Genomic DNA, 23,994 nt, shown 5'->3' with positions numbered 1-23,994 from the left:
CCTGGTGTCCTGCGAGCAGCCAGAGGTGGCTCAGCCCTCCTGCGGGAGGCTCTGGGACTGCTCTAAAGCTGGTCTTGCTTTGTTCCAGGATGGAACAAAGGATTGTCTGAGCCCACCCCAGCAGTTGAGGAATGGCTCAGGACTGCTTGGGAATGGGTGCAGTGCACGGTGTGTGCTCTGCCGACAAAAGCAGTGTCCAGGTGCCCCTGCCGTGCCCTCCCCAGCCCCCTGCCCTGTACCCTGGATCTGCAGGATGAAGCTGCGATCGGCCACTCCTGCCCGGCTGGAGACAATGCAGGTGTAGAGTCCAGCATCGGAGAGCTGAGCCTGGGAGATCCTAACCCGTGGGATGGGATACGGGGATGGGGAGGAGACATCAGCTCCGTGTGACCCCCTGCTCCCCAAGGTGACACTTCAGGGTGCAGCAGTGCCCTCATGCAAACCCGGCTACCAGCCCCAAAGCCCGTGGCTGGCCATTGCTGCAGGGTCACTTCTCACCGGAGGATGTGCCCAGCCGAGAGCAGGGTGACACGGGGGGACAGGCGCAGGGGCAGCCCGTCCTTCATCCAGCTGACGTGCAGCGGAGGGGACCCCCGTGGCCAGCACTGCAGTGTCACCGCGGCGGACAGGACTCCGCGGACCACCTCCGAGTCACCGGCACCCCTCTCGATGGTGGGAGGGACTGGGCGAGGGGACACGGGGGCTGCTGGGGCTGTCGGGTGGGGGTGGCCCCGGTGCTGCCCCGCAGCTCCCAGCCCTGCTCACCCAGCACGTTCAGCGTGTGCAGCCGCGTGTCCTCGCCCAGGCTGTTCCGGGCCAGGCACGTGTAAGCTCCGGAGTCGGCAGCTCGCAGTCCCTCGAGGAGCAGGGCGCTGCCATCCGGGGACACCCTGCGTGGGGAGGGTGGGACGGTGACCTGTGTGCTCATCCCCAACGTGCCCATGGCGCGGAAGTGCTCTGTGCTCAGTTTGCAGCCCAGGATGAGGATTCTGGGCACACTGCAAGGTCAGGGCATCACCTGGGACCCTGCAGGGTGACAGTGACCATCCCAGACTCCCAGATTTACCCCAGGATGACATTCTCTCAGCAAAGAGCTGGGATGAGTGCATCCCAGACCAAGCAACAGGAAGAAACAGCACAGCTCAACCTGCCTTGCCAAGCAATTTTGCACGTGGGGACACTGAGCCCCTGGGGTGTCCCCCCAGACTCACCGGGCGTGTGAGGGGGGCTGCAGCCCCAGCGGCTGCCCGTCCTTCAGCCAGGAGATGTGGGGGGTGGGCTGCCCCTCTGCCCAGCACTCCAGCCTCACCCTGCTGCCCTCCAGCACGTTGTACTCACTGGGGTCTCCTGCACTGCTGATCCGGGGGGGCACTGCACCAAGGGAGAGGGAGGCTGAGAAAGAGGAGGGGGAGGAAGGCTCACCTCTGAAGCAGAGCCCGCAGGGAGCGGGCTGCCTGGGGAAGCCGTACCTCGCACCAGCACCGTGAAGTCCTTGCGTGTCTCGGCCCCCGGGCCCTGTGCCAGGCAGGTGTATCGGCCCTGGTGGAAGGGCTGGAGGGGGCTGAGCAGGAGCTGGGCCCCCCCAGACACCAAACCCTGCTCTGGGCTCATCTCTGCAAGGAGGCAGGGTGAGGGGGCTGAGCAGTGCTCCTCCACTCAGCCCTCCCCAGGGTCACTGTTGTGCTTCCCCCCCAGACCCAGGTTTAGGGACACTGTTAAAGCAAAGCAGGGTTTTTGCAGAGTTCACTGCTGGAGCTTTACAGGAGAAAAGAGCCACTGGCTTGGGGACAAACCCCTGTCCCCCCAAGCACCCCAAGGGCTGGTACCCAGAGAGCTCACCCCCTGCATATCCCTCCATCACATCTTGTGCCCACATGCCATGGCTTCGAGCCTCAGGAATGAACCTGAGCTCTCTCGAGAGCGTGCAGGGAAAAGGCCAGGCCCTTCATGCTCTGTCCCTTCCCTGTGCAGCCCTGAGGGTCTCTTGCAGTGGGGTTAGCAGTTGGGAAACTGAGGCAGGACTGCGTGGAAGGGAGCAGCAGCGAGGCTGGGGGTGGCAGCCTGGCACAGCGCTCCCTGCACACGCACCCAGCAGGTGCCCGTCCTTCAGCCAGGTGACAGCACTGGCCACACCGGGGACGTGGCAGCTCAGGACGAGGGGTGTCCCCATGTCAGCTTCCAGCGTCTCCTGCTGTGGGTCCTGGATGCCTGGGGGTTCTGAGGAGGATGAGCAGGGACAGGGGGTGTGAGACAGACCAGGGCTCACTGTCGGCTCCTCAGTGCGTGCTCAGGGGACAGCTCCTGGCTGAGCCCGCACCACTTACCATGGATGGTGAGGATGAAGCTCTTCTGATCCTGGCTGGCCATGTTCAGGGCCATGCACGTGTATGTGCCTGAGCTGGAGAGCTGCAGGTGAGAGAGATGCAGCACCCGAGAGCCTGGAAGAAGTGGAGAGCAGAGAATCAGGACAGCCTGGAGCAGAACCAGGTCTGGGCCATTATGCCAGCAAGCTGAGTGGTCCCATGTCAAAGGAGTCTGGCCATGGAATTCCCATCTTTGAGGTCCAAAGCCTTGCTGTGTCCCACAGGAAAGGGCACTGAGCTCCCAGGAAGCAGCAGGATGGAGTTCTGCAGGATGCAGCCCTTGGTCCTCTGCAGAGGGGATCACTCAGCAGTGTGTCATTAGTGTGTCATAAACCCAAAGGCTGAGCTGGGGACCCACACGTGGCATCCAAAAAAAGGGGATTAGGGGACCTAGAGCTCGCTGTCAAGAGCTGGGGCACAGGCAATGATTCTGGCTCATCCCAACATACCTCGGGTGACAGTCACCTCCTCTGCAAGCCGCAGGACGTGGCCATCCTTGTACCAGGAGATCTCTGCAGCCGGGTGGGTCTGGACGTCACACACGAGGGAGACGCTGCCATTGACAACGCCATCGACCTTCTCGGGGTCTGTTCCCACACTCCAGGGAGCTTCTGCTCCAGTGCACCCAAAAGACAGTGCCAAAGGGGAGCCATCACTGTGGGGGTCGATGCCTCCCAGGAGGAAACACACACCGAGCCCCTCGCCTGCTCAACCTCCTCACGCAGGGCGGGCATGACCAGCACAAGGGACAGAGGCAGCCATGCAGCTCCAGAGCCAAAGGGAACTCCAGTTGGTGGAGAAAGAGGAGGAGGGCAGTAAATCAGTGACCCAGGGAAGGGGAGATGCCTTACCCTGCACAGTGAGGGCAAAGTGCTTCTCAGCTGACCCGGCCAGGTTCTCAGCCATGCACGTGTAACTCCCGGTGTCACCTGCCTCCACCATTGCCACCTGCAGAGGGGGAGCAGAGCACCACTGAGGGCTGCCCCGAGCTGGGGAAATGCTGGGACTCCCATGGGGACCTTGGTAGGACCAGGGCAGCCACCTTTGGGAGGAAAGAATGCCCCATCCCCTCCATCTGCTGTCTCCTGTGTCTGTCCCCAACACGGCCGCCTGCTTAGGGGCACACCAACCTGCAGGACTGTGCCACCCTCCAGGAGCTGGTGGCGTGGGCCAGCCTCTATGGGGAGATCATTCCAGAGCCAGGACACCGTGGGCTCTGGGTGCCCAGTAGCTTCACACTCAAAGCGGACAGTGCCATTGATGGTGGCCGTCACCTCCTCCACCAGGTCCTCTGTGCCACCACGGATGGCAGGAGCAGCTGGAAGCAGGTGGTTATGGGGCTGCCATGTGCCCCAGCCCAATGTCCCCTGTCCCTGTACTCACTCAGCACCTCCAGCTCGTAGTGCAGGCGGTCGCGCCCCGCAGCGTTGGCCGCCTCACAGGTGTACCTGCCCCTGTCCTCCTCCTGCACCGCCTGCAGCTGCAGCACCCGGCCCCCTGTGACATGGGACAGGCTTGGGGCAGGCCACAGGGAAGGGTCAGTGGGAAATCCCCCAGCCCTGCCCTGCACAGAGCCCTGCACAGCCCCAGTGACTCAGAGGTCCCGCGGGGGCTGCGTGTGGTGGCAGGAGGAAGGGGACAGGATCCATCCTCCTCCGTGCTAGGGATGCTCTCAACCCACAAGGCTGCTGCAGGACCACCCCCAGGCCCCACAGGGGGGGTTCACACCCACTACCCATTACCTTGCAGCATCAGCACCCCCAGGCCAGGGGAGAGGGGCTCCCCATCCTTGTACCAGGTGAGCTGGGGGGGTGGGATGGCACTGGTGTCACAGTAGAGGGCGGTGGGCTGGCCAAGGACAGCCTGTCGGTGCTCTGTCACCTCCCCATCCTGGTCTTCCTCCCGATAGAAGATCTCAAGGGCTTCTTTGGGGCCTGTTTGCTGCTGGAAGATGGGGGGCACTGCGGGGACAGGCTGTGGTCAGCTGTGGGGAACAGGGACATTGGTCCCCAGGTGCACCCACAGCATCTGCCCTCACTGGAGCTGAGGAGATGTTTGCTGTTTTCCAGCAGGATTAAACTTTTTTTCCTGCCCACCCTTCTCTGCTCCCACAAGTGACCCTGAGGCCCCCTGCTCTTGCTGAGACACCCCCTGCTCTGGGTGCTGGCTCTCTGCCCAGGGCTCACCTTGGACGTGCACGATGAAGTCCCTGTCATCCTCTCCCACAGCATTGGTGGCCACGCAGGTGTAGTGCCCCGAATCTGAGACACCAGCTGCTTGGATCTGCAGGACCTGCCCTTCACTGAGGATCTGGATGTGTTCAGAGCTTTCCAGAAGCTGAAGGGAAGAAAGAGAAGGGCAGGAGCAGGATTACACACCCAGGAGTGGAGCAGAGCCCAGCCAGGTGGGTAAAGGGTATCTTCCCACTCCATCCAGCTGGGACAGTCCCCAAGCCCAGCAGCTCCTCCCTGGTCACAGCTGGGACCTCACCTGCTTGTCCTTGTACCAGCGGATGGTGGGCTCAGGCACAGCCCAGGTCTCACACTCCAGCACCACTGTGCTGTTCACCCTGGTTTTCACCTCTTTCACGGCAAATTCCCCCAAAGGATCCTCTCTGGCAATCCAAGGAGGAACTAGTGGGGAAAGACAGAGGGAAGCAGAGGGAAGCAGAGGGAAGCAAAGGGAAGCAAAGGGAAGCAAAGGGAAGCAAAGGGAAGCAAAGGGAAGCAGCACTGGCCCCATTACAGTGGTGGGGCCACTGCAGGAATTAGGAAGGACATGGGGAGCTCCCTTACCCAGGACTTTCACAGCGTAGTTCTTCACAGCCTCCCCGTCTTCGCTGGCCACGATGCAGCTGTAGGTGCCCGTGTCCTCCTCCTGGGCGTTCAGGATCTGCAGCCCGTGGCCACCTGGGCAAAGGGGGTCTCCTGAGAGGGTTGCTGCTCACAGCCACAGCTCTCTCTCCCCATGAAGGCATCTCAAGGGACCTGCTGAGCACCTGCAGGCCTGGCTGGAGGGGGCCTAATGCTCTTCTAGAGCCCAGTCCCAGGCTTATAAAAACCAGCACTGAGGAGGCTCTAGTTATGATCAGAGGATGCAGCACTTGGAAGAGCAGCATCCAGCTGATCCCTGAGCCCTCAGGTCCTGCAGGATGATGACCTCTCACCATCCCACTGTGCTGGACCCCTGCCAGACCAAGAAAAGGCCCTGCTCCCACTCCCCAAGGCATGCACAGCAAGGGGCCACCACAGTCATGCAGAGCCAGGGGACAGCAGCACGGTACCAGGGAGCAGGAGGACATTTCTAGATGCTTTGAGAGGAACCTGGTCCTTGAGCCAGGTGATGTTGGGAGATGGGTACGGCGGGGCCTCGCAGAGCAGGGAGATGGGGTTGTTGATGATCACTGTCACTTCTTCTGCAGCAGCATCATCTCCAGCAAAGGTGGGACTGGCTGCAGAGACGTGGCTGTGTGTTAGATCAGCACTAGCTTTGGCTTCCCAGTGCTTCATCCCCACACCAGAGAGCATGATCCAAGTTCAGGGAGTTGGAATTGACACAGCCTGTGCCAACTTCAGACTCTGCCCTGTCCTGCTGCCCTCCAAAACCACAGAGATACAGAAGACACATCCCCCCTTCCATCACAGCTGGATCCTGCACTAAGCAGGTGCTTTCTGCTCCTCCAAGAGGTCTCACAAGGGCTTTGGGACAGGTCCATGCCACGCTTTGGCTGCAGGACTAAGAGATCTTCCCCACCTACCTGGGGCAGGCCATTAAAACCCACTAAGTCTGCTCACACCTGAGACCCTGCCTCCATCCAAAGGCATCTCATACCCAAAACATCCAGCAGGTAGTGCTTGGTCTGATTTGCCACAGAGTTGGAGGCCACACAGGAATAGCGACCAGCATGGGCCAGGGAGGCTTGGGGGATGTGGAACAAGGAGCCATCAGGGGAGATGGAGAAGGTGCCAGGGAGAGGGTGGTTGTCTTTCATCCAGGTGATCTTGGGTTGTGGGCTGCCTGTGAGGGATGGAAAGTGAGATTTTGGCCTTTGCGTGAAGTTTTTCCATGTGTGAGCACAGCCTGGCTGGGGTCACTGTCAGAGCTTTTCTGGAAAGCAGAGACATCATCCCAAATCAGAATTATCATGATCTGGATCAGGATTTTAGAAGCTGGTGGATGAGCCAGCAAGAAGAAAGAGAACTGTCCTGAGTGGGAGGTGATTAATTATTCCCATCACTAAAGGAGAAATGAGATTAGAGGAGTTTTAGCTCCATTTGGGAAAGATTGGATCTCACACTGTGGAACAGGCTCCCCATGTGGGCGTCCCCTCCCCAGCGCTTCCCGGACAGCACAGCTTCAGAGCCAGGAGCCATCCCAAAAGAGCTCTGCAGCCGATTTCAGCTGTTTTCATGTCTCTGACTGGAGCCATCCGTCTGTTCCACACCCCAAAGTGAGACTCAGCTCTGCCCCTGAGCCCCATCTCCCCCTTGCTCATGCCACCTCCCTTCCGCACTTGATGCTCACCTGAAGCCAGGCAGGACCAGGTGACAGGGTGGCCCTCGGGCACCTTGAAGGTGTCCTCTTCATCCACGTTCTCAATGTGGGGAGGAACTAGGAACACAAGCCCCCAGGGACTTCAGCAGCTGGCCAGCTCGGCCTCTGACCTCACAGCACACCCAGCGTGTCTAGTCTTAACTCATGTCTCTTCCTGCAAGGGTGGAGCTCTGAAACCCCAGCAGGAATCCTGTAGCAGACAGAAGACCCCTCCTTACCTAGGACCTCCACATAGAAATGCCTCCTGGCCTCCCCAGCTACGTTGCTGGCCAGGCAGGAATAGTGACCACCATCCTGGGCTCGTGCATGGGTGAGCCTGAGCAGCCAGCCCCCTGGAAGCACAGAGCAGAGGGGTCTCAGGGGTCTGATCCAGGTAAAGCACATCCCAACTGGATGGGAGGGGTGTTTGAACTGTGCTCCTGTGGGGCTGCAGCTCCACCATGAGTTTGAACTCATCAGTGTTGGGGCAAAACACATTCCCAAAGCACTCATCTCTCACAGCTCCCAGACCTCTGACCTGAAAGCACTTGGGTGTGCTGGCTGGGGGTGACAGGAGAGCCATCCCAGAACCAGGTGACGCTGGGCTGGGGAATGCCAGTGGCCTCACAGGTCAGTGTCAGGGATCCTTGCAGGGGAACGCTGACGTTGGTTGTCAGTCCTGATCCTGCAATGAACTCAGGAGGAACTGGGGATGCAGAAGAAGATGGACATCCATTTGCAAAGCAGCCAGCACATCGAAGGAGCAAAGCAAGAAGGGGAGAACTGGGTGAACTTGGTTTTTCCCACCTTCTTGCTTTGTACAGCTTTAGGACATGAACCCAGAAGGACCATTAGCATCACCTGGAGATGGTGACTTTAAAGGTGTTTTGAGATAGGTGACCCACAGCACAGATGTGCCACTTACCTGCACAGCTGAGCCCAGGCTTATAGGTTCACACTGGGATGGCCACACAGCCTGAGCCACCTCAGACCTTTTATAACTCTAGTGACCTTGACCCATGAGGTAGCAGAGGACTTTATATGAGATGATTGCTGTGATGGCTCTGGAATGGAACTCCTGCCTGATGGACACAGTTCTACAGCTATTCCTGAAGCATAACCCTGCTGACCCTGGGACCTGCTACATGCTGGATTGCCCAACACCTGCTGCACATCAAGTTACTCCACATCACCACACTCCTCGTCCTGCCTGCATCCACCCCACCCCATCCCACGTCCTTACCATGCACCACAACATCAAACTCCCTCTGCTGCTGCCCCTCTGTGCTGGCAGCCAGGCAAGTGTAGCGTCCTGCATGGGCCACCTCTGCCCTGGGGATGTGCAGCCGCCTCCCTTGCTCCGTAAGCAGGAGCCCGTCCCCAGCAGCCACGGGCTGCCCGTCCTTCACCCACGTCACCCACGGTGGTGCTGTCCCGGTGGCCTCGCACTCCAGAACTGTCTCGCCACCCTCGATGACAGAAACCTTCCTGAGGGTGTTGCTGCTGCTCCTTGGCAGTGCTGTGGGCAGAGGAACACGGGGTGGAGGGGATGTGCAGGTCCCTCAGCCGTGCACAAGTGGAGGGGCAAAGCTGACCCAGGTAGCAGCATCCCTTCCAAAATATCCAAGGCACCGGGCAATGGCTTTAGGCTCCAGCTGGACCTTGCATTGAGGGAAGCCCCAGCACCTCCACCTGCCCACACAGGTCTCTGGTGCCCCATGCTCACCGTGCACCTCCAGGTGATGCTCCTTGCTGCTGCTGCCGGCAGCATTCCTGCACTCGCAGGTGTACGTCCCCTGGTCCAGCAGCTGTACCTTCTCCATGTACACCACGTTCCCTCCTGGGGACACCAGCTTTGGGCTCCCTGGCTGGGTGGAGAGGGGCTCACCTGCCCAGGGAAGGGGACAGCAGCTTCCCCTCAGGCTCCCAGCAGGAGAAATTCCCACCCAAAAGCTGGATTCTGCTCAACAAAGAGCTCCAAAGAGACAAGCAGCTGGGACAGCCCATGTGAGGAGAGATGAGGCTGAGGAACAGATCCCTACCTTCCTTCCACCAGCTCAGGGTGGGCAGGGGGATCCCGTGGCACTCGCAGGGCAGCTGGACAGATTGTCCCTCTAGCACGGACACGGCCTCGGGCTCTGGCGAGGAGAAGGATGGAGGCACTGCAGGGATGAGAGGAGCAGCTCATTGATGGCACTGGACAAGAGGAGCAGGGCAGCACCTCACTGGAGCTCCATCCTGCTGGACACACACCCCCTGCAGCCCTGCTGGGTGCCACAAAAACCCCAGTGACATTCCCTTGCCCTGGCTTCATGTGGAAACAATAATCTTGTCTCTCCAGCCAAGCAAGGGATGCTTTTAATTGCACGTGGCCAACAGCAGAGGATGACCAAGCATCCCACAAGCAGGCCAAGGTCAGGTTGGCCAGACACAGCCTTATTAGGCAGCCCTGCTCACTGAGAAGGTTACCCAACTCTTTCCATTATCGGATGATGTTCTCAGCTGCTCATAAATACAGCTGGCTGGGAAATGGTAACTCCTTCCCATGGGGGATATCAGTTTGGAGAAGAAAAGCCTCAACACCCAGAAACCCTTGAAAAACAAAAACAGCAGAACCCAAACAAGGCACCCGAGCCAGGACGGCAGACGTGCAAACATTTCCCTGGGAAGAGATTGCAGGACGAGCCCAGAGCAGAACTGGATCTTCTCCACGCCCTGGCCACCTGCCTGCAGGACTTCCACCAACTGGAGCATCCCTGAGAAAAGCCAGGGCCTGGCTCAGCCCCCGGAGCTGTGGACATGCTGAGTGGTCTGGGAAGCTGCAGGGATGCTTGGATCAAGTGAGAAAAAGTGAGCAGTGCCTGTCTTGGCAGCAGCCCAGGAGCCACCACTGAGTCTGGGGGGACAGAAATGTCACCAGGCACACAGGGTGCGAAAGGGACAGGGTGGGTAGGTGACCCCGTAATGGGGACCTGGCAACACCCACCCATGGGGCCATGGCTTTCCAGGATATTATCTGGGATGGACACAGGGGATTGCATGACTGGAAATGGAAATGAGCCATCTCCTAGGGATCTATCCTGAGAGCTGGGACAACCCCACCGATCCCACACTCACCCAAGGTATTCCAGGGGGGAAGCCCCACCTCTCAGGAAGCCACAGCTGCACTCACCGGTGACCTGCAGGCTGTACCAGAGCTCAGCCACACCGGCCGCGTTGGAGGCCACGCAGCGATAGCTGCCGGCATCGGAGGGTCGGGCACGGGGGATCTCCAGGCGCTTCCCATCCCCGGACGGGGTCAGTCCTCCTCCGGCCGGGAGCTGCTCGAGCCCCTTGTACCAGGTGATGTCTGCAGGGATGCAGAGAGCTGAGCAGTGAGGAACGAAGCTGCTGCCCCCCTCAGCCAGGGAAAAGCCTGGGGGCAGCTGAGGGACGGGATTGCCTCACCGGGAGCGGGCAGCCCCGAGGCCAGGCATTCCAGGGATGCTGAGCTGTTCTCCGGGATGGCCAGATCCACCGCGCTGGGCTCGATGGTTGGAGGCACTGCAACCCAGCACTGCTGTCAGCGGCTCTGTGTGAGCCGGGCTGTCTGCAGCCACCACAGGGCAGGGCCCTGGGCACAGCCAGGCTCACCGATGGCTCTTGGCACACACCAAGTCCTGGCAGAGCAGCAGCCGAGGCCACAGCTCCGTCCCTGCTCTGGGAGGGGCCCACACCACCCCATGGTGACACCACTGCTCCCCAGACCAGCCAGAGGTTTGGTCCCTGCCCCAGTGAGACATTTGTTCTTCCCAGGGAGGGATCTCTGTTCCCGGCCTTGTTTCTCACCTGGCACCTTCAGAGTCACATCCTGCAGGTGGAGGGGAAATGGGGCTGGGGGAGGACCCTCCAGCAGGAAAAACCAGTCAAGGATTTACTGTGGTGCCAGTGCCATCACCTCTCTGCTTCATTGACAAAGGACAAGGTCCCAAGGACTCAAGCCAGTGACCCTGCACCTACCAAAAAGTGGGCCAAGAACTCCCACCCCTTTGGGCAGCTGCCTTCCTCCCAACACACGGGATGGATAGAACACCTCACCCCAGACACTGTGCTCACCATGCACTGAAACCTGCACCTCTGCCTGGGCCAGTCCTGCCTGGTTGCTGCCCTGGCAGATGTAGAGCCCTTGGTGACCAAGCCCCACTCGGGTGACCAGCAGAGTGCCACCGTCCTCGGACACCACCACACCATCCTGCCCGTCCAGAGGGTGCCCATCCTTCAGCCACCTGTGAGCAAGGGGACAGGCAGCACGTCCTGGCTCTGCCCTGCCACCACCCATGCCCTGTCTCTGCACTCCAACAGAGTGAGCAGTGGGGTGCTGGCAGCAAGGACTGTCCCCTTGTCCCCTGGAATGGGGCAGGCATGCCAGCAGAGGATTGCTGAGCAGAGGACACCAGGGACAAGAAGGAATGGATGCCTCCACCCTTAGGGACACCCCAAGCCAGAGGCCCCTCCCAGCCATCCTGGGAGCACAGGGAGCACCCACCACTGCAGCACTCACTGGATCTGGGCTGGGGGGCTCCCCACGCTGTGACAGTGAATCCTCAGGGAGGTGTTGGCCACGGCTGCCAAGTGGCTTTCCCCATCACCAATCCACAGCTGGGGGGGAGCTGGGGGAGAGGAGACCTCAGGCTGTGACCACCCTCAGACCCTGGCACAGGGACGTGAGACAGCCAAGGGTTGGAGGGTTTGGAGGCCAGTGGCACGTGGGCAGGGCTCTGAACCTTGCACGTGCAGGCTGTAGCTGAGCGAGGCGTTCCCCGCGGCGTTGGTGGCCGTGCAGGTGTAGAGGCCATTGTCTGTCACCTGGGGCTCAGCCAGGTGGAGAGATCCTGAAGGGAGGACACGGAACCTGGGGGGAGAAGGAACAGAAAAGCTGGGTGGGAGAAACAGCCGTGTCATCCATCAGCCAACCCTGAGCAGGAGCTGAGGGCTCAGAGCTCACCGTCACCTCGGCACAGCCAAGAGAAGGTCACCATGGCCACCTCCCATTCAAAGAGGGTGGCACAGCTGCCCATGGGGGCAAATCCCCTTTGCTCAGCCCCTGCACGAGCTCAGCACGAGGCAGCACATGAGCTGAGGGAGATGAAGGACAAGGGTCCCCCCAGAGCACAGTCCCTGCAGCTGGAGCTGGCCAAGCTCTCATTCCAGCCCCATCTGTGCTCCACAGACATAACATCATCTCGGCCCACGGCTGCAGATGCCTCCTCATGTGCTCCCATAAATCACCCAGCATGGACAAGCCAGCTGAGATGTGGGGAGCAGCACAGGTCAGCCAGGAACAGCCATGGCAAATCAGACATGAACAACAAGGCAACACCCAAGAAGAGCAAAACCAAGATGCCTTCCAGCTTCCCCAGGCCACAGCAATCCTCAGGTACAGGTAAGAAGTGTTTAACACCAAGACCAGGGCCCGTGGCTTTAGGGGGTCCCTTCCAACATGGTGCTAACATATGGGGAAAACATTGGAAGACCAAGACACCAGATAACCTGGAGAATGGTGGGATATGAGTTTATCCTCGCCCATCAAATCACATTAACTGACTGTCTCATGGCTGTCATCATCTTCAATACCATCAACAAATTGATCTGTCCCTCCAGAAGTCACTCACTGGAACAAAACTGGCCTAAAACTCCACATCCCAGGGCAGACAAAGCCACTGCTGGGCTAAAAACTGTGTTTGTGCCAAACCTTGTCCCAAGAAGTATCAGGCTCTGGTCCAACACTTCCCACAGGGATCCACCATCCCCAGGCACATCCCTGACCCTGTGACAGCACAAGGCAGGAATGTGCTCGAAGGCAGACAGACAGCAGGGTGAGGAGCTGCACTGGAGTTTCCTTTCCTTCCCAACCCCAGTCCCGTGTCCAGGGTAGGCACATGAGTGATTGGAAGCAGCTGCTCAGTCCCAGATGTTTGGAAGATGGAAGAAAACCTGGTGCTCTCCAAGGAGAGCAGAGCTAATGCAGTGCTGCTCAGCTGCCTCAGCTCCTGCATTGCCCACAGGGTGCCAGGGGTGCCCTTCACATCCCCCTGCCAAGCAGCTGGGACCCTTCACGGACCTGACATCCCTCTGAAGAGACACAAAATCCCAGACGGTGTCTCCCAGCAGGCACAACCCTCCTTACCTCGAGGTGGCGAGGGGCAGGGGCTGGGGCTCCCGGCTCCACACCACCAGGGGAGGGGGATGTCCTTGGGCCTCGCAGGGCAGGGTGGTCTCCTGCCCCAGCACAGCCAGGATGGGGACAGGGTCTGATGTCTGCGATCCATTCACGCTGATCCTGGGCTTTGCTGCATGGAGAGGGAGCACAGCTGGTGCAGGGACACTTCAGTGCCCCACAGCCCTCATCACTTTTCTTCCCATCCTCCAAACCCATCTGGCAGCTGGATTGGTCCTCCAAGGAAGCCAGGAGCGTTCCCAGGTCATTCCCTCCCTGCCTGTTCCCTCTGGAGCTGTCCTGGGCACTCACTGCTGATGGAGAGCTGCATCTCCCGGCTGGAGAATCCTGCTGCATTGGTGGCTGTGCAGAAGTAGGTGCCAGCATCCCCAGGGGACGATGAAGGGATCAGGAGGGTCCCATCGGGGTCAAGCTGGTAGTGTGGGCTCAGTGAAATGGACTCTGTGCCCTGCAGAGGAAAGGGAAGGGAGGAAGGCAGAGATTCTCCAAGGAGCTCAGCATCCCAAGGGCAAGAAGAGAGCTCTGGACACACCAGAGCAGGCCATGTCCTGGTCCCAGCTCCCCAGGGTGATTGGTGCCACCTCTCTAGGCAGCCACAGCCATGCTGGACAGCTACACCCCTCCAAACACATTTCCCTGAACCCGAGGATGGCCTCAGCTGGGCTGGCAGAGGCACAGAGCCCGCCTGTCCCTGTCCCCTACCTTTGCCCAGGTGACAGCAGGGGGTGGCACGCCGGTGGCGTTGCACCGCAGGGTGACAGCCGCTCCCTCGGTGGCAGTGACGAGAACAGGGCCAGGCTCGATGCTGGGAGGAACTGGGAAGGAAGAGAAGCCCCTCATCCTGCATGGCAGGGCCACGTGCAGCACAGGGAGCAGAGCACAGAGAGCACCTGCCCCGTGTCACTGCCGAGCGGGGACACCCGGCTCGCTGCCACTCACCGTGGATGACCAGGGACACGTCCTGCCTGTGTGAGCCCAGGGCGTTGGTCACCTCACAGGTGAACGTTCCTGCATCCCCCCGGGATGCCTGCTCCACGTGCAGGCTCCCATCAGCCCGGATGGAATAGCGGTCACCTGCGGCTACCTGGACATGGGCAGAGAGCAGAAAGCAGGACACATGGCAGGGTCAAACACCAACACATCCCTGCATCTTTGGGGCACATCCAGAAATGAATCCTTGAGCAACACCCTGATGTGGAGATAAACCCACATTTCCTTCCCAACACAAATTCTTTCACCAGCAGCTTTCGCCCCAAATGTTCGGGGACTCATCCTGCAGCGAAGCCCCCCAGGGGGTAGGTGTCCATCCACCCACCCACCATCCCAGCAGGCGTGGGAGTCTCACCATCTGCCCATCCTTCAGCCAGCGGCGGGCCGGGAATGGGCTCCCAGCCAGGATCACACAGGGCAGGGACACGGGCTGGCCTGGGAGCACACGCACCACAGGGGAGGCAAGGGCTATCTCGGGGGCTGCTTGAAAGAGGGGAAAGGGAACCAGGATTAATCAGTGATAAACTGGCCAGGAACGCTCAGGGCAATGGATGTAGATCACCTTTCTTCCAAGGTCTGGATCCTGGCTCAGCATAAGCCAGCTCTGATTCCACTCCCCAGGAATTTGGGGATATTCGCTGCAGTGTGGGTCCATGTCAGCACATGGTTTGGAAGGGCATTGCCCAAACCCTGCCCTGGGGTGGCTGAGCATTCACTGTGACCAGCTCAGCACCAGAGACAGCTGCTCTGGTCTCTGGCACTCACCCCCTGCCAGCACACTGGGATGGGTTCACCGACCAAAGCACGGAAAAACAAACCCTGTCCAGTGACTGTGAGCTTGACCTCTGCGTGGATTTTCCCAAACTCATTCTGGGCTTCACAGATGTAGATGGCTTGGTCATCCAGTGAGGCACCTGGAGCACAGTGGGGAGAAGCCTCAGCCTGGTGGGGCTGGTGAGCCCCGAGCAAGCTCCAGGATGGGGACCACCCTCCCCTGCCCCGCCACCATCTCCAGCGGGGACACACCCCTCAGAGCTGGAGGCTTGCGGGCTGTTACTGCACACCTCAGCTTGCACAAGTTAAAAATACAAATAAATGCATGCACACTCAGCTCTTACTGTCAATGAGGAGCTGGGCAGCCTCCAGCTGGCTGGAAACATCCCGTGGTCCCTGCCAGCTCACCACGGGCTTCCCGTCCTGCCGGGACCAGGTGACCTGTGGCAGGGGAGATCCCTCGACAGGACACAGCAGGCTCACTCTCTCCCCAGCCTTGACCTCCATGTCACCCAGGGGCTCAGGAAAGTGAGGGGCAGCTGGAGGAGAGAGCAGCAGAGAAAGGGCTCAGGCAGGTCCAGCATCCCAGCTTCCCCACAGCTGAGCCTGGAGAAGGGATGGGGCTGCAAAACCAATGAGCCAGGTGCCCTGATAGGTTATGAGACTGACTTAAAGCATTTGGTGCTTTTCCAAAGCTGTCAGAGCCATTGCCGTTTCCACCTCTTCCAGTTACACTCATCAACCCCTGGCTCAGCAAAATAACTTGCACTTTTCCATCTTTAACTGCTTTAAACCTTGCTGCCCTCAACACACAGCCTTCCCTCCTCCTCCTCATGCTCTTTCATCCCTTCTGCCTCCAGCAAAAGATTTGCACCTGGATTTTCAGACACACAAAATCAGCCCCCACCTCCGCCTAATCCCACTGAATGCACTTTGAATCCTGGTTGATTCCCAAGCCCCCATGTCTCCGTGCAAAAACAACTGCCTTGTCTTTCCCCAACTTGCTGAGCCTCCCGCATCTTCCCAAAGCTCGGAACTCCTGCCAGGCTTCCCCCTGTTTGCACCAAGCACCAACACCTCCCTGCTGGGAAACCTCAGAAAGCAGCAAAGGGGCGCTGAGCCAGGAGGGAGAGCTGTGGAAGAGGCTTGACCCCTGGGTAGGACGCAGCAGGACTTACACCCCACGTGCAGCACGGTGCTGTCCAAGGCGATGCCCGCCTCGCCCAGGGCCTGGCAGCCGTAGAGCCCCGCGTCCTCCTGGCGCACCGCCTGCAGCCGCAGCACCGCGCGCTGGCTGCCCGCCGGGAATGCCGCCACGGCCTGCTCCCCTGCCAGAGCCCCGGGTCAGCGCCCACGGGGCTCTGCGGGGATGTCACACCCGCAGGGCGGCTGCCGGTCTCACCTTTGTACCACACGATGTGGGGTGGGGGTGCCCCCGACACCCAGCACTCCAGGGTCACGTCCTCTCCCACCAGCACCTTCAGGCTGGGCGTCACTGCCAGGATGGCAGGAGGTTCTGTGCCGTGGGGAGAGGTGTCTTTGGTCACTCTGCTGCGCTGGGTGTGATGCCATCCAGCCCGAGGGGACCCCAGAGCCCTGGGAGCTGTTCCCCCACACCCTCCATCTCACACAGCCCCAGTCCCAGTGTGTGCTGATCCCAGTGCCCTCCATCTCACACAGCCCCATTCCCAGTCTGTGCTGATCCCAGTGTCCTCCATCACACACAGCCCCATTCCCAGTGTGCTGATCCCAGTGCCCTCCATCTCACACAGCCCCATTCCCAGTCTGTGCTGATCCCAGTGTCCTCCATCACACACACCCCCATTCCGAGTGTACTGATCTCAACACCCTCCATCACACACAGCCCCAATCCCAGTGTGCTGATCCCACTGCCCTCCATCACACATCACAGCCCCAATCCCAGTGTGCTGATCCCAGTGTCCTCCATCACACACAACCCCATTCCCAGTGTGCTGATCCCAACACCCTCCATCACACACAGCCCCATTCCCACTGTGCTGATCCAAACACTCTCCATCACACACAGCCCCAATCCCAGTGTGTGCTGATCCCAGTGTCCTCCATCTCACACAGCCCCATCCCCAGTGTGCTGATCCCAGCACCCTCCATCACACACAGTCCCAGTCCCAGTGTGCTGCCAGCGAGCAGGTACCAGTGAACTCCAGGGTGATCACTTGCTCATCCCAGCCCAGTGTGCTGCTGGCATAGCAGCTGTAATTCCCTGCATCCTCTGGGACAGCAGACCTGATGTGCAGGGTACCTTCACCATCCCTGAAAACCCTGCAGCAAATGGGAGAGAAAGGGAGAAACGAGCCCTGTGGAACAGGGATGACGGAAAATGTGATCATACAAATGAGCAGGTTTCAGGCCATGCTGGGCATGTGGTGGATGTGGGTCAGCACTTAGAGCCAGCTGCTGCAGGGAAGGACTTTGCTTTGAACCAGGGAAAAGCACTGAGAATTGGGCTTTTTCATCTCAAAAGTCCAAAAGCCTTATCCAAAGTCAACTCCTGCACTCACAGCCTGACACAGGCAAGAGTTGAAAGGCAAAAAGCAGAAGAAATTAAGGGGAAGTACAAGGAGTATTTTGAGACTTGAGCTCACACCAGGTGTGCAAAGTGGGGATGGTGACCTGGATAAGGCAGGACAGATTAAAAATAAATATAGGAAATTAAGGCCAGCAGCATGCCAAGCCTCTCAGGAGCATGGGCTGGGACACTGCAATGCCTCCCTCTTTCCAGAGCCACGGCAGCCCCAAGCCTCCCTCCCTCCCCTCGTACATCCCTGCAAGGGGAGCACCACCCCTGTGGCACAGGCAGGATGGAGGCTCCTGGCTCCCCGGGGGTTACCTCTCATCCTGCTGCAGGGGCCAGCCCCAGCGCCTCCAGCTGCTGTGGGGCTGGGGGTGGCCCCCGGCCGTGCAGTTCAGCCGCAGCTCCTGGCCCCTGCTGAAACGCCGGGGACTGCGGTCCACCCTCACCCACGGCGCCTCTGCACGGGGTTGGAGCAAGGCTCAGCCTCCAGGTGCCTTTCACCGCCCTCCCACAGGGCAGCAAAATACCCCCCCAGGCCAGGGTGCCACGCAGGGGCAAAGCCTACCCTGGATGAAGAGCCACAGGGAGGCAGTGGCGGTGCCACGGGCGCTCTGTGCCACACACTCGTACAGGCCCCCGTCCCCCGGCTGCACCTGGCTGATCTCCAGAGAGCTGTTCTGCAGCAGCCGGGTCCTGCCACGCCCTGGCTGTGCCACCTTGCCATCCCAGCTCCAGGTCAGGTTGTAGGGCACATCCCCCAGGACCACGCAGGACATGACCACGTCCTGGCCCGGTGAAGCCGTGATGTTGCCCGGGGCGATGAGACGCAGTGGTGGCTCTACAAACACGGGATGCCTGGGTGAAAGGAGCCCCTGGCCAGCCACAGACATGGGAAGGGCTCTAAGGCTTGGCACAAGCAGCCCCTACCTGAGACAGAGACGTAGGCACGGGCCCGGGTCACTCCGACCTTGCTCGTGGCCGTGCACTCGTAAAAGCCTTCGTCACTCTCAGACACTGCAGGGATCAGCCAGCTGATGTTCCCTGAAATCCTGCAAAAAGGGAGAGATGAAAATATGGATCACTCCCACCTTGGGACTGCCATGCCACCATCCTAGTCCTGCTCCCTGGGACGTTTTTTCATCTGAGTCAGGCAGAGGTGCATCCCCAGTTGCTGCGGACCTGTCCCTTGGAATTTTCCTCTTGGCATGCTCAGAACCTCACCCAGCACAAAGCACCCCCTCAGCTGGCACAGCTCAGGGACCCACATGGGACCCTCCTGGGGCTCACTGGGCCATACCAGAGGCTCACCTGAAGAGCTGCTCTTCCCCAAGCTTCATCCTGCCACGGCTGAGCTGCAGGTGGAAAGGGATCTCACTCCGTGCAGAGCAGGAGATGAGCTGTGGCTCACGGTTGTAGGCCTGGATATTGCTGGAGATGTTCACTTTAGGCAGACCTGGAAGGGGTTGGGGATGTGCAGATGTACAACACCCTTGGAAGCTGGCTGGGAGCTGCACTGGGAAGCAGGATGACCAGGGAGAGAGAAACCAAAGCAGAGGCAGCGCTGGAACCTCTGGTCCCTGCTCAGCACCCGCGGGTTCCACTCACCGGGGACCACGCTGGTGTAGGTGACCCCTGAGAGGCGGTGCAGGGGGTGGCCCTGGCCATCCTCACCCTTCACCTTCAGCAGAAAGTCACCCGGGGGGACCCGGAGCGGCGAGCCCACCCAGAGCTGAGCGGAGGGGCCGGAGGAGTTGAGGAGGGGCCGCGCTGGCAGCGAGACGAGGACGTGGCCCGAGGTGTTGAAGAGCTCGATCTCCTGCAGGCGCCCAGGCGGCCTCAGACCGGTGCAGTTCACCAGCACGGAGATGGGCAGACCTGGAAAGTGGGGAGGGAAAAAAAACCACCAACCACATTCCCGGCTGCAAACGCCCAGCTGCGGCATCCAGCCCCCAGGGCAGCATCACCCTCACCCTGCACCGGCCGCTCTCCGGGCTGGCTGGTGTCAAATTCCGGCTGGGTGGAGAAGCTGGCTTGAAAATTAACATTGCTGATGCCCGTGATCCTCAGCGAGTGGCGGCCACTGCTCCGGGTCTGGAAGCAGATTGAGAGTTAAGTGCTGAGGGCAGCGAAGGGAGAGGAGATGGGAAGGGAGAGGAGATGGGAAGGAAAGGCTGCAGCCGGCCCCTTTCAGCCTGCTCACACATCCTCTGCCTGGCGGGAGATGGATGGGGAAAGCCCACACCTGGAAAAGCCTGGCAAGCAAAATATCCATCAGGGAAAGGCAGAGGATGTGCAGGTCTGCCAGCACCTACCGTCACCAGCCACATCCCTGGCTCGTAGGGCTCCACAGCCACCACCAGGGCTGAGTTGGGGATGCTGAGCAGCTCCTTCAGACCTCGGCCCTTCTCCAGGACCTTTCCTGTAATGGGGAGTGAATGTCTCAGGTGGGCAACCCAGGTCCATCCCCTGGCTCCTACAGCAGGCAGGAATTGCCTCCCTCAGGGCTCAGGGTAGTGCAGAGCCCATCAGAGCTCACAGCCAGGGCAAACCCTCAAAGGCAGAGGCAAAGCCAGCCTGGGAGGGGTGCAGGGAGATGTGCTGGTGTTTGCTGAGGGCTTTGTAGCTCATCACCTTTTCATTTGAGTTTTAGGGCAGGGTTTGGTGAACCCCTTCCAGCTTGTCCTCACCTGAGGTCTTTCTGGGGGCCAAAGCCCCACCCTCCCCTTGCTGTCCCTGTCCCCTGGGCTCCTACCTGCAGGATCCTGGACCCTGATCCCTGGGGCAGGGCCGCTCAGGGAGATGGTGACCTCCTTCAGGCTGGGGTCAAATGGGACCTGCCACGTGTTCTCCCCACCATCCTCGTGGTCCGTGGACAGCAGGTGGACCTTGGAAGCCTGGATGGCCTCTTCCACCCACTTCAGCACCTGGAGACAGTCAGGGGAGGATTAAACCTGGATCTCCCCTCCCCAGTAGGCACAGCCTCACTTCAGCACAAGGGGCCAGGTGTCCCCACTCACCTCTGTCACCTGCTGCTTGTCCAGGTGGAAGATCTGCCCGGAGCTGGTGGCAGCGATGCGCTCGTACACGCGGTACCCGGGGTGGCTCCTGTCCCCGCAGTCCCCCGTCAGCACAAACACCACCTGCCACAGCAACGGCCCCGTGACATCCCAGCCACCCACGGCAGGGGACACAGCTGGCATCCACCAGCATCCCAGGACACGGAATCGGCCGGGGGGTGCAAAATTCCCCCAGTCAGGGGTTTTATGGCTGTGTGTCACTGATGCGATGCTGCTGCCGCAGGGCCAGGGCCGCTCACCTGGCTCTGCTTGTGCTGCAGCAGCCGCAGCAGCTCCTCCTGCTGCTCGTAGTCCTTGGCCCGAGCATCCGAGAAGACGTAAATGAAGGAGCCGGGATGCGAGATCTCCACGGCCACCCTGATGGCCCCCACGCTCATCTCCGGGCAGTCCCCCCCGCCCTGGGGGACACAGGAGGGGACGTGGAGCGGGCACCGAGCCACGCAGGGCTCAGCTCCCGGCAGGATCCCACCCGGGGGATGCTCACGGGGAGGAACGACCCCGTGTTTCAGGATGGAACCACAGGGACACTCAGGATCACACGGACCCGGCCCTGTCTCGCTAACAGGATAATTAAAGCACCCATTTGCGGAATCCGTGCTCACAGAAACCCCTGGCTTCCCACAGGTACCTTTAGTGGGCACATTTTTGCCAGCCACCCCAGGGAAGCCTCCTGGCACAGAGAGGACCAGCTCCCACTTTCCCAGGGCTTGGCACCCCCAAGGGCTGGGAAAGCATTTGCAGCCTCAGCCTTACACCTCCTGCCAAAACAGCTGCATCCGAAGGGAAACACCATAGGGATTTAGCAATTCATGGGAGGCAGGGCAAGAGTGGGGATGGATAAAGCAGGATTAAGCTCCCAGGGAACATTTCAGCTGGCAGAAAACAGACAAAGTAATTAAAAAATATAGTTAAAAAGCCAGATATTAAAAACTCAATTATCAGGCGGTGGTTGTAGAAGAGGAGATTTTTGGTTCCATGGAGAGTCTGTGCAAACTCTCATGGGATCAGCATCTCCACTGGGGACAAGAGCTGTGGACTGGGAATTCTCTGCCCTGTTGCAGGACTCTGGGGCACAGCAGCAGCATCACCCATCCTCTCCACTCCCAGCCCTGTGTGCAGCCTCCAGCCAGTCTGGCTCAGCCCGAGCCCCCATCACACTTGTGGGGGATGCAGGGATTGCCCCCAGACCCCACCAGCATGCAGTGCCAAGGCCTGGCAGACAGCGTGGGGCTCAGTGTGCCTACCTGGACATGGAGCTCCCGCAGGCGCTGCTGGAAGAGCTGGGGATCCGTGGTGAGGGTGACAGGTCCCACCTCTGCGAGCACATGGACGCCACCCCCTCAGTCCCCTGAGCCCAGCGCCAGCTCCTTCCAACACCACCCACCCTGCCAGTGCTCCTGGCACCTGTGAGACTCTGGGTACAGCATCTGCCCTGGCTTGGCACCAGCAGAGAAGTGGGTTTGGGCAGACCAGGCTCTGTGCCCATACTGTGACCACTTTGGCAAACAATTCCTATGCCCAGGAATTCCTCCCGACACGCTGGGTGGTCCCAGCCAGGGTGAGCTGCAAACCCAGTGCCCTTTTCTACTGGGGGAGGCTCCCAGCAAAGCAATGCAGGAATCAATTCACTGCCTCTGCCTCCTTCCCTGTCTGGCTCCAATGGTTTTCACTAAGCTCAGTGTTTCTGCTGAAAATAAAACTTGGGTCCCTCTCTCCTTGTGGGAGGCCAGGGCTCTTTTGGGGAGCAGCTGCCCTTTTGTGGGTGTGCACAAAAAGAAGACAAAAGGTAGGGGCAGAAAGAAATTATTCTGGTATCACAGCAAGTTACCAAAGCCTCTTAGCAAGCGGTATTTTATTGAGGTGACCTGGAAGCACGTTGTGGACTTGGACAGAAATACCCCCATGATTACTCCAGGGAGATTAGAGCAGGATGGAAAGGGAAAAGCCACCCACCACGAAGTGTCAGCACCCCTGGGATTAATACAGTGGAAACAGCCCACCCTGTGCCCACAGGGCGGCTTGGGGACAGGAGCCCCATCCCAGCTGTAGCTGTAGAGGTGCCATCCCCACCACAGCAGTCACCAGGGCATTAAAAGCAGGGAGAAGGGGCAGCGCCAGCCCTTGTGAAGTGCACGCTTCAAACACAGATCCAGCCAGAGCCACAGCCCAGCTCCCCACGGCCCCATCCCTGGCAGGACACACCCTCCCCCTGTCCCGGACCTACCTGGGTCATGGAAGGGCACCAGGGCGTAGTTGCTGATGGGCTTCGTGCTCCTGCTGCGCGTCCTCTCCAGGATGCGCGAGGCCCCGTCCATCACCTGCACCAGGTCGTCGTACATGGAGCCGGTGACATCGAAGACAAAGGCCAGAGTGGCCCACCCTGGTGGGGTCTCGGCCACACTGAGGGCCAGCAGCACCCAGAGACCCACAAACACCCCTCCGTGGGGCGGCATCGTGGGGGACACGCTCAGGTGTCAGCAGCACCCCTCGCGTCCTTGTCCTTCCCGCAGAGGCGCTGGGAACGTCCCCGCAGCAGGGAGGGACACGGGGTGCGAGGGGCCACACGCGGCGGGGACACAGAAGGGACCCCGGGCAGGGAACGCCCAGCCAGCCCTCCGCAGCTGCGGACCTGCTCCTCCAGCGCTCAACTTCTGGGAGGGAGCAGGGAGGGCGGGAGGAAAAAGCGGACTTTTGGAGCCAGCGACGCGGCAGGGAGGTGGGTGGGAGTTGGAGGAAATCGGGATGGAGATACAGGGATTGGGAAGCGGATCCTGCAGCCCACGAGATTGTCAGAAACGCTGCCCGGGACCCCTCCCCAGCGCCGACCCCCTGGCTCAGAGAGACCCTGCTCTGCTGGGGGGTTAGGGGAGGACACGGGGGTCACAGCCGAGCACCTGTGAGGAAACCCTGCCAAAGCCCAGCGGGGGAGACACAGCTGTGAAAGGAGCCCAAGGACTCAAACCCCCCTTGCTGGGCAAAGGGCCCTGGAATGGGGGTCTGCAACGGGGCTTGGAGGCCAGGGGGCTCTGTGGGGGGCTCAGCCACGCAGCCACCCCACGAACAGGGCGCAAAGAGCCACGCAGAACACAGCCAGAGCCGGGGCCAGGACAGGGCTGGGACAGGCAGCGCTTGGCCGGGACAGGCAGCGCTTGGCCGGGAGCGGAGGGCTGAGCTCATGGCTGCTCCGCTGGGATGCTCTGCTCTTGCTCAACTCCCCCGCAGCCGGACCCAGGGCGCAGCCACGGCCAAAAGCGGCTCCAGGTGAAGCTGTGCATCTCCTGCACCCCCTGCAGCAGCCCTGCTCCTCCCAGACACAGGAGCTGGGGGACCTTGGGGATCAGCCATCTCATAACCCGCACACAGGACAGTGGCACCATCCTGTGCCTTTCCTATCCCTGCAAGCGTGGGCTCAGCCTAGCTCAACCTCAGAGCAGGCAAGGACATCTCCTCCACAGCAGGGCAATGACACTTCTGCCCCTGGGGCTG

General features: G+C 60.2%; 1 protein-coding gene across 1 annotated transcript in view; it reads right to left on the bottom strand.

Annotated features, from left to right (window-relative positions):
* HMCN2 (hemicentin 2) overlaps positions 1–23,131 on the bottom strand; it is a 33,088-nt gene extending 9,957 nt beyond the window's left edge. Inside the window, exons 1-50 of the mRNA XM_041475140.1 lie at positions 22,733–23,131; positions 21,753–21,823; positions 20,748–20,906; positions 20,449–20,571; positions 20,184–20,355; positions 19,744–19,850; positions 19,402–19,522; positions 19,037–19,306; positions 18,740–18,884; positions 18,359–18,480; positions 17,997–18,269; positions 17,747–17,888; positions 17,051–17,178; positions 16,280–16,393; positions 16,056–16,205; positions 15,222–15,416; positions 14,922–15,017; positions 14,459–14,583; positions 14,053–14,197; positions 13,816–13,928; positions 13,405–13,561; positions 13,063–13,225; positions 11,660–11,787; positions 11,437–11,545; positions 10,992–11,161; positions 10,344–10,439; positions 10,069–10,245; positions 8,939–9,058; positions 8,623–8,784; positions 8,140–8,415; positions 7,435–7,602; positions 7,136–7,249; positions 6,888–6,974; positions 6,195–6,380; positions 5,647–5,814; positions 5,159–5,272; positions 4,854–4,996; positions 4,550–4,700; positions 4,106–4,324; positions 3,747–3,860; positions 3,494–3,681; positions 3,215–3,311; positions 2,813–2,974; positions 2,325–2,438; positions 2,089–2,217; positions 1,470–1,613; positions 1,212–1,371; positions 766–890; positions 499–682; positions 240–337 (exon numbers count right to left, since the gene is read on the bottom strand). Of these exons, the coding sequence (XP_041331074.1) occupies positions 240–337; positions 499–682; positions 766–890; positions 1,212–1,371; positions 1,470–1,613; positions 2,089–2,217; positions 2,325–2,438; positions 2,813–2,974; positions 3,215–3,311; positions 3,494–3,681; positions 3,747–3,860; positions 4,106–4,324; positions 4,550–4,700; positions 4,854–4,996; positions 5,159–5,272; positions 5,647–5,814; positions 6,195–6,380; positions 6,888–6,974; positions 7,136–7,249; positions 7,435–7,602; positions 8,140–8,415; positions 8,623–8,784; positions 8,939–9,058; positions 10,069–10,245; positions 10,344–10,439; positions 10,992–11,161; positions 11,437–11,545; positions 11,660–11,787; positions 13,063–13,225; positions 13,405–13,561; positions 13,816–13,928; positions 14,053–14,197; positions 14,459–14,583; positions 14,922–15,017; positions 15,222–15,416; positions 16,056–16,205; positions 16,280–16,393; positions 17,051–17,178; positions 17,747–17,888; positions 17,997–18,269; positions 18,359–18,480; positions 18,740–18,884; positions 19,037–19,306; positions 19,402–19,522; positions 19,744–19,850; positions 20,184–20,355; positions 20,449–20,571; positions 20,748–20,906; positions 21,753–21,823; positions 22,733–22,961 (7,423 nt within the window). The 5' untranslated portion in view covers positions 22,962–23,131. The remainder of the gene's footprint in view (positions 1–239; positions 338–498; positions 683–765; positions 891–1,211; positions 1,372–1,469; positions 1,614–2,088; positions 2,218–2,324; positions 2,439–2,812; positions 2,975–3,214; positions 3,312–3,493; positions 3,682–3,746; positions 3,861–4,105; positions 4,325–4,549; positions 4,701–4,853; positions 4,997–5,158; positions 5,273–5,646; positions 5,815–6,194; positions 6,381–6,887; positions 6,975–7,135; positions 7,250–7,434; positions 7,603–8,139; positions 8,416–8,622; positions 8,785–8,938; positions 9,059–10,068; positions 10,246–10,343; positions 10,440–10,991; positions 11,162–11,436; positions 11,546–11,659; positions 11,788–13,062; positions 13,226–13,404; positions 13,562–13,815; positions 13,929–14,052; positions 14,198–14,458; positions 14,584–14,921; positions 15,018–15,221; positions 15,417–16,055; positions 16,206–16,279; positions 16,394–17,050; positions 17,179–17,746; positions 17,889–17,996; positions 18,270–18,358; positions 18,481–18,739; positions 18,885–19,036; positions 19,307–19,401; positions 19,523–19,743; positions 19,851–20,183; positions 20,356–20,448; positions 20,572–20,747; positions 20,907–21,752; positions 21,824–22,732) is intronic.
* Between the last annotated feature and the right edge of the window lie 863 nt (positions 23,132–23,994).

This window comes from Pyrgilauda ruficollis, unplaced genomic scaffold, assembly GCF_017590135.1.
Source record: "Pyrgilauda ruficollis isolate IOZ18807 unplaced genomic scaffold, ASM1759013v1 scaffold34, whole genome shotgun sequence".
Lineage (NCBI taxonomy): Eukaryota > Metazoa > Chordata > Aves > Passeriformes > Passeridae > Pyrgilauda > Pyrgilauda ruficollis.
Note: the sequence above shows the minus strand (reverse complement) of the source record. Positions and strands in the feature narration are given on the sequence as shown.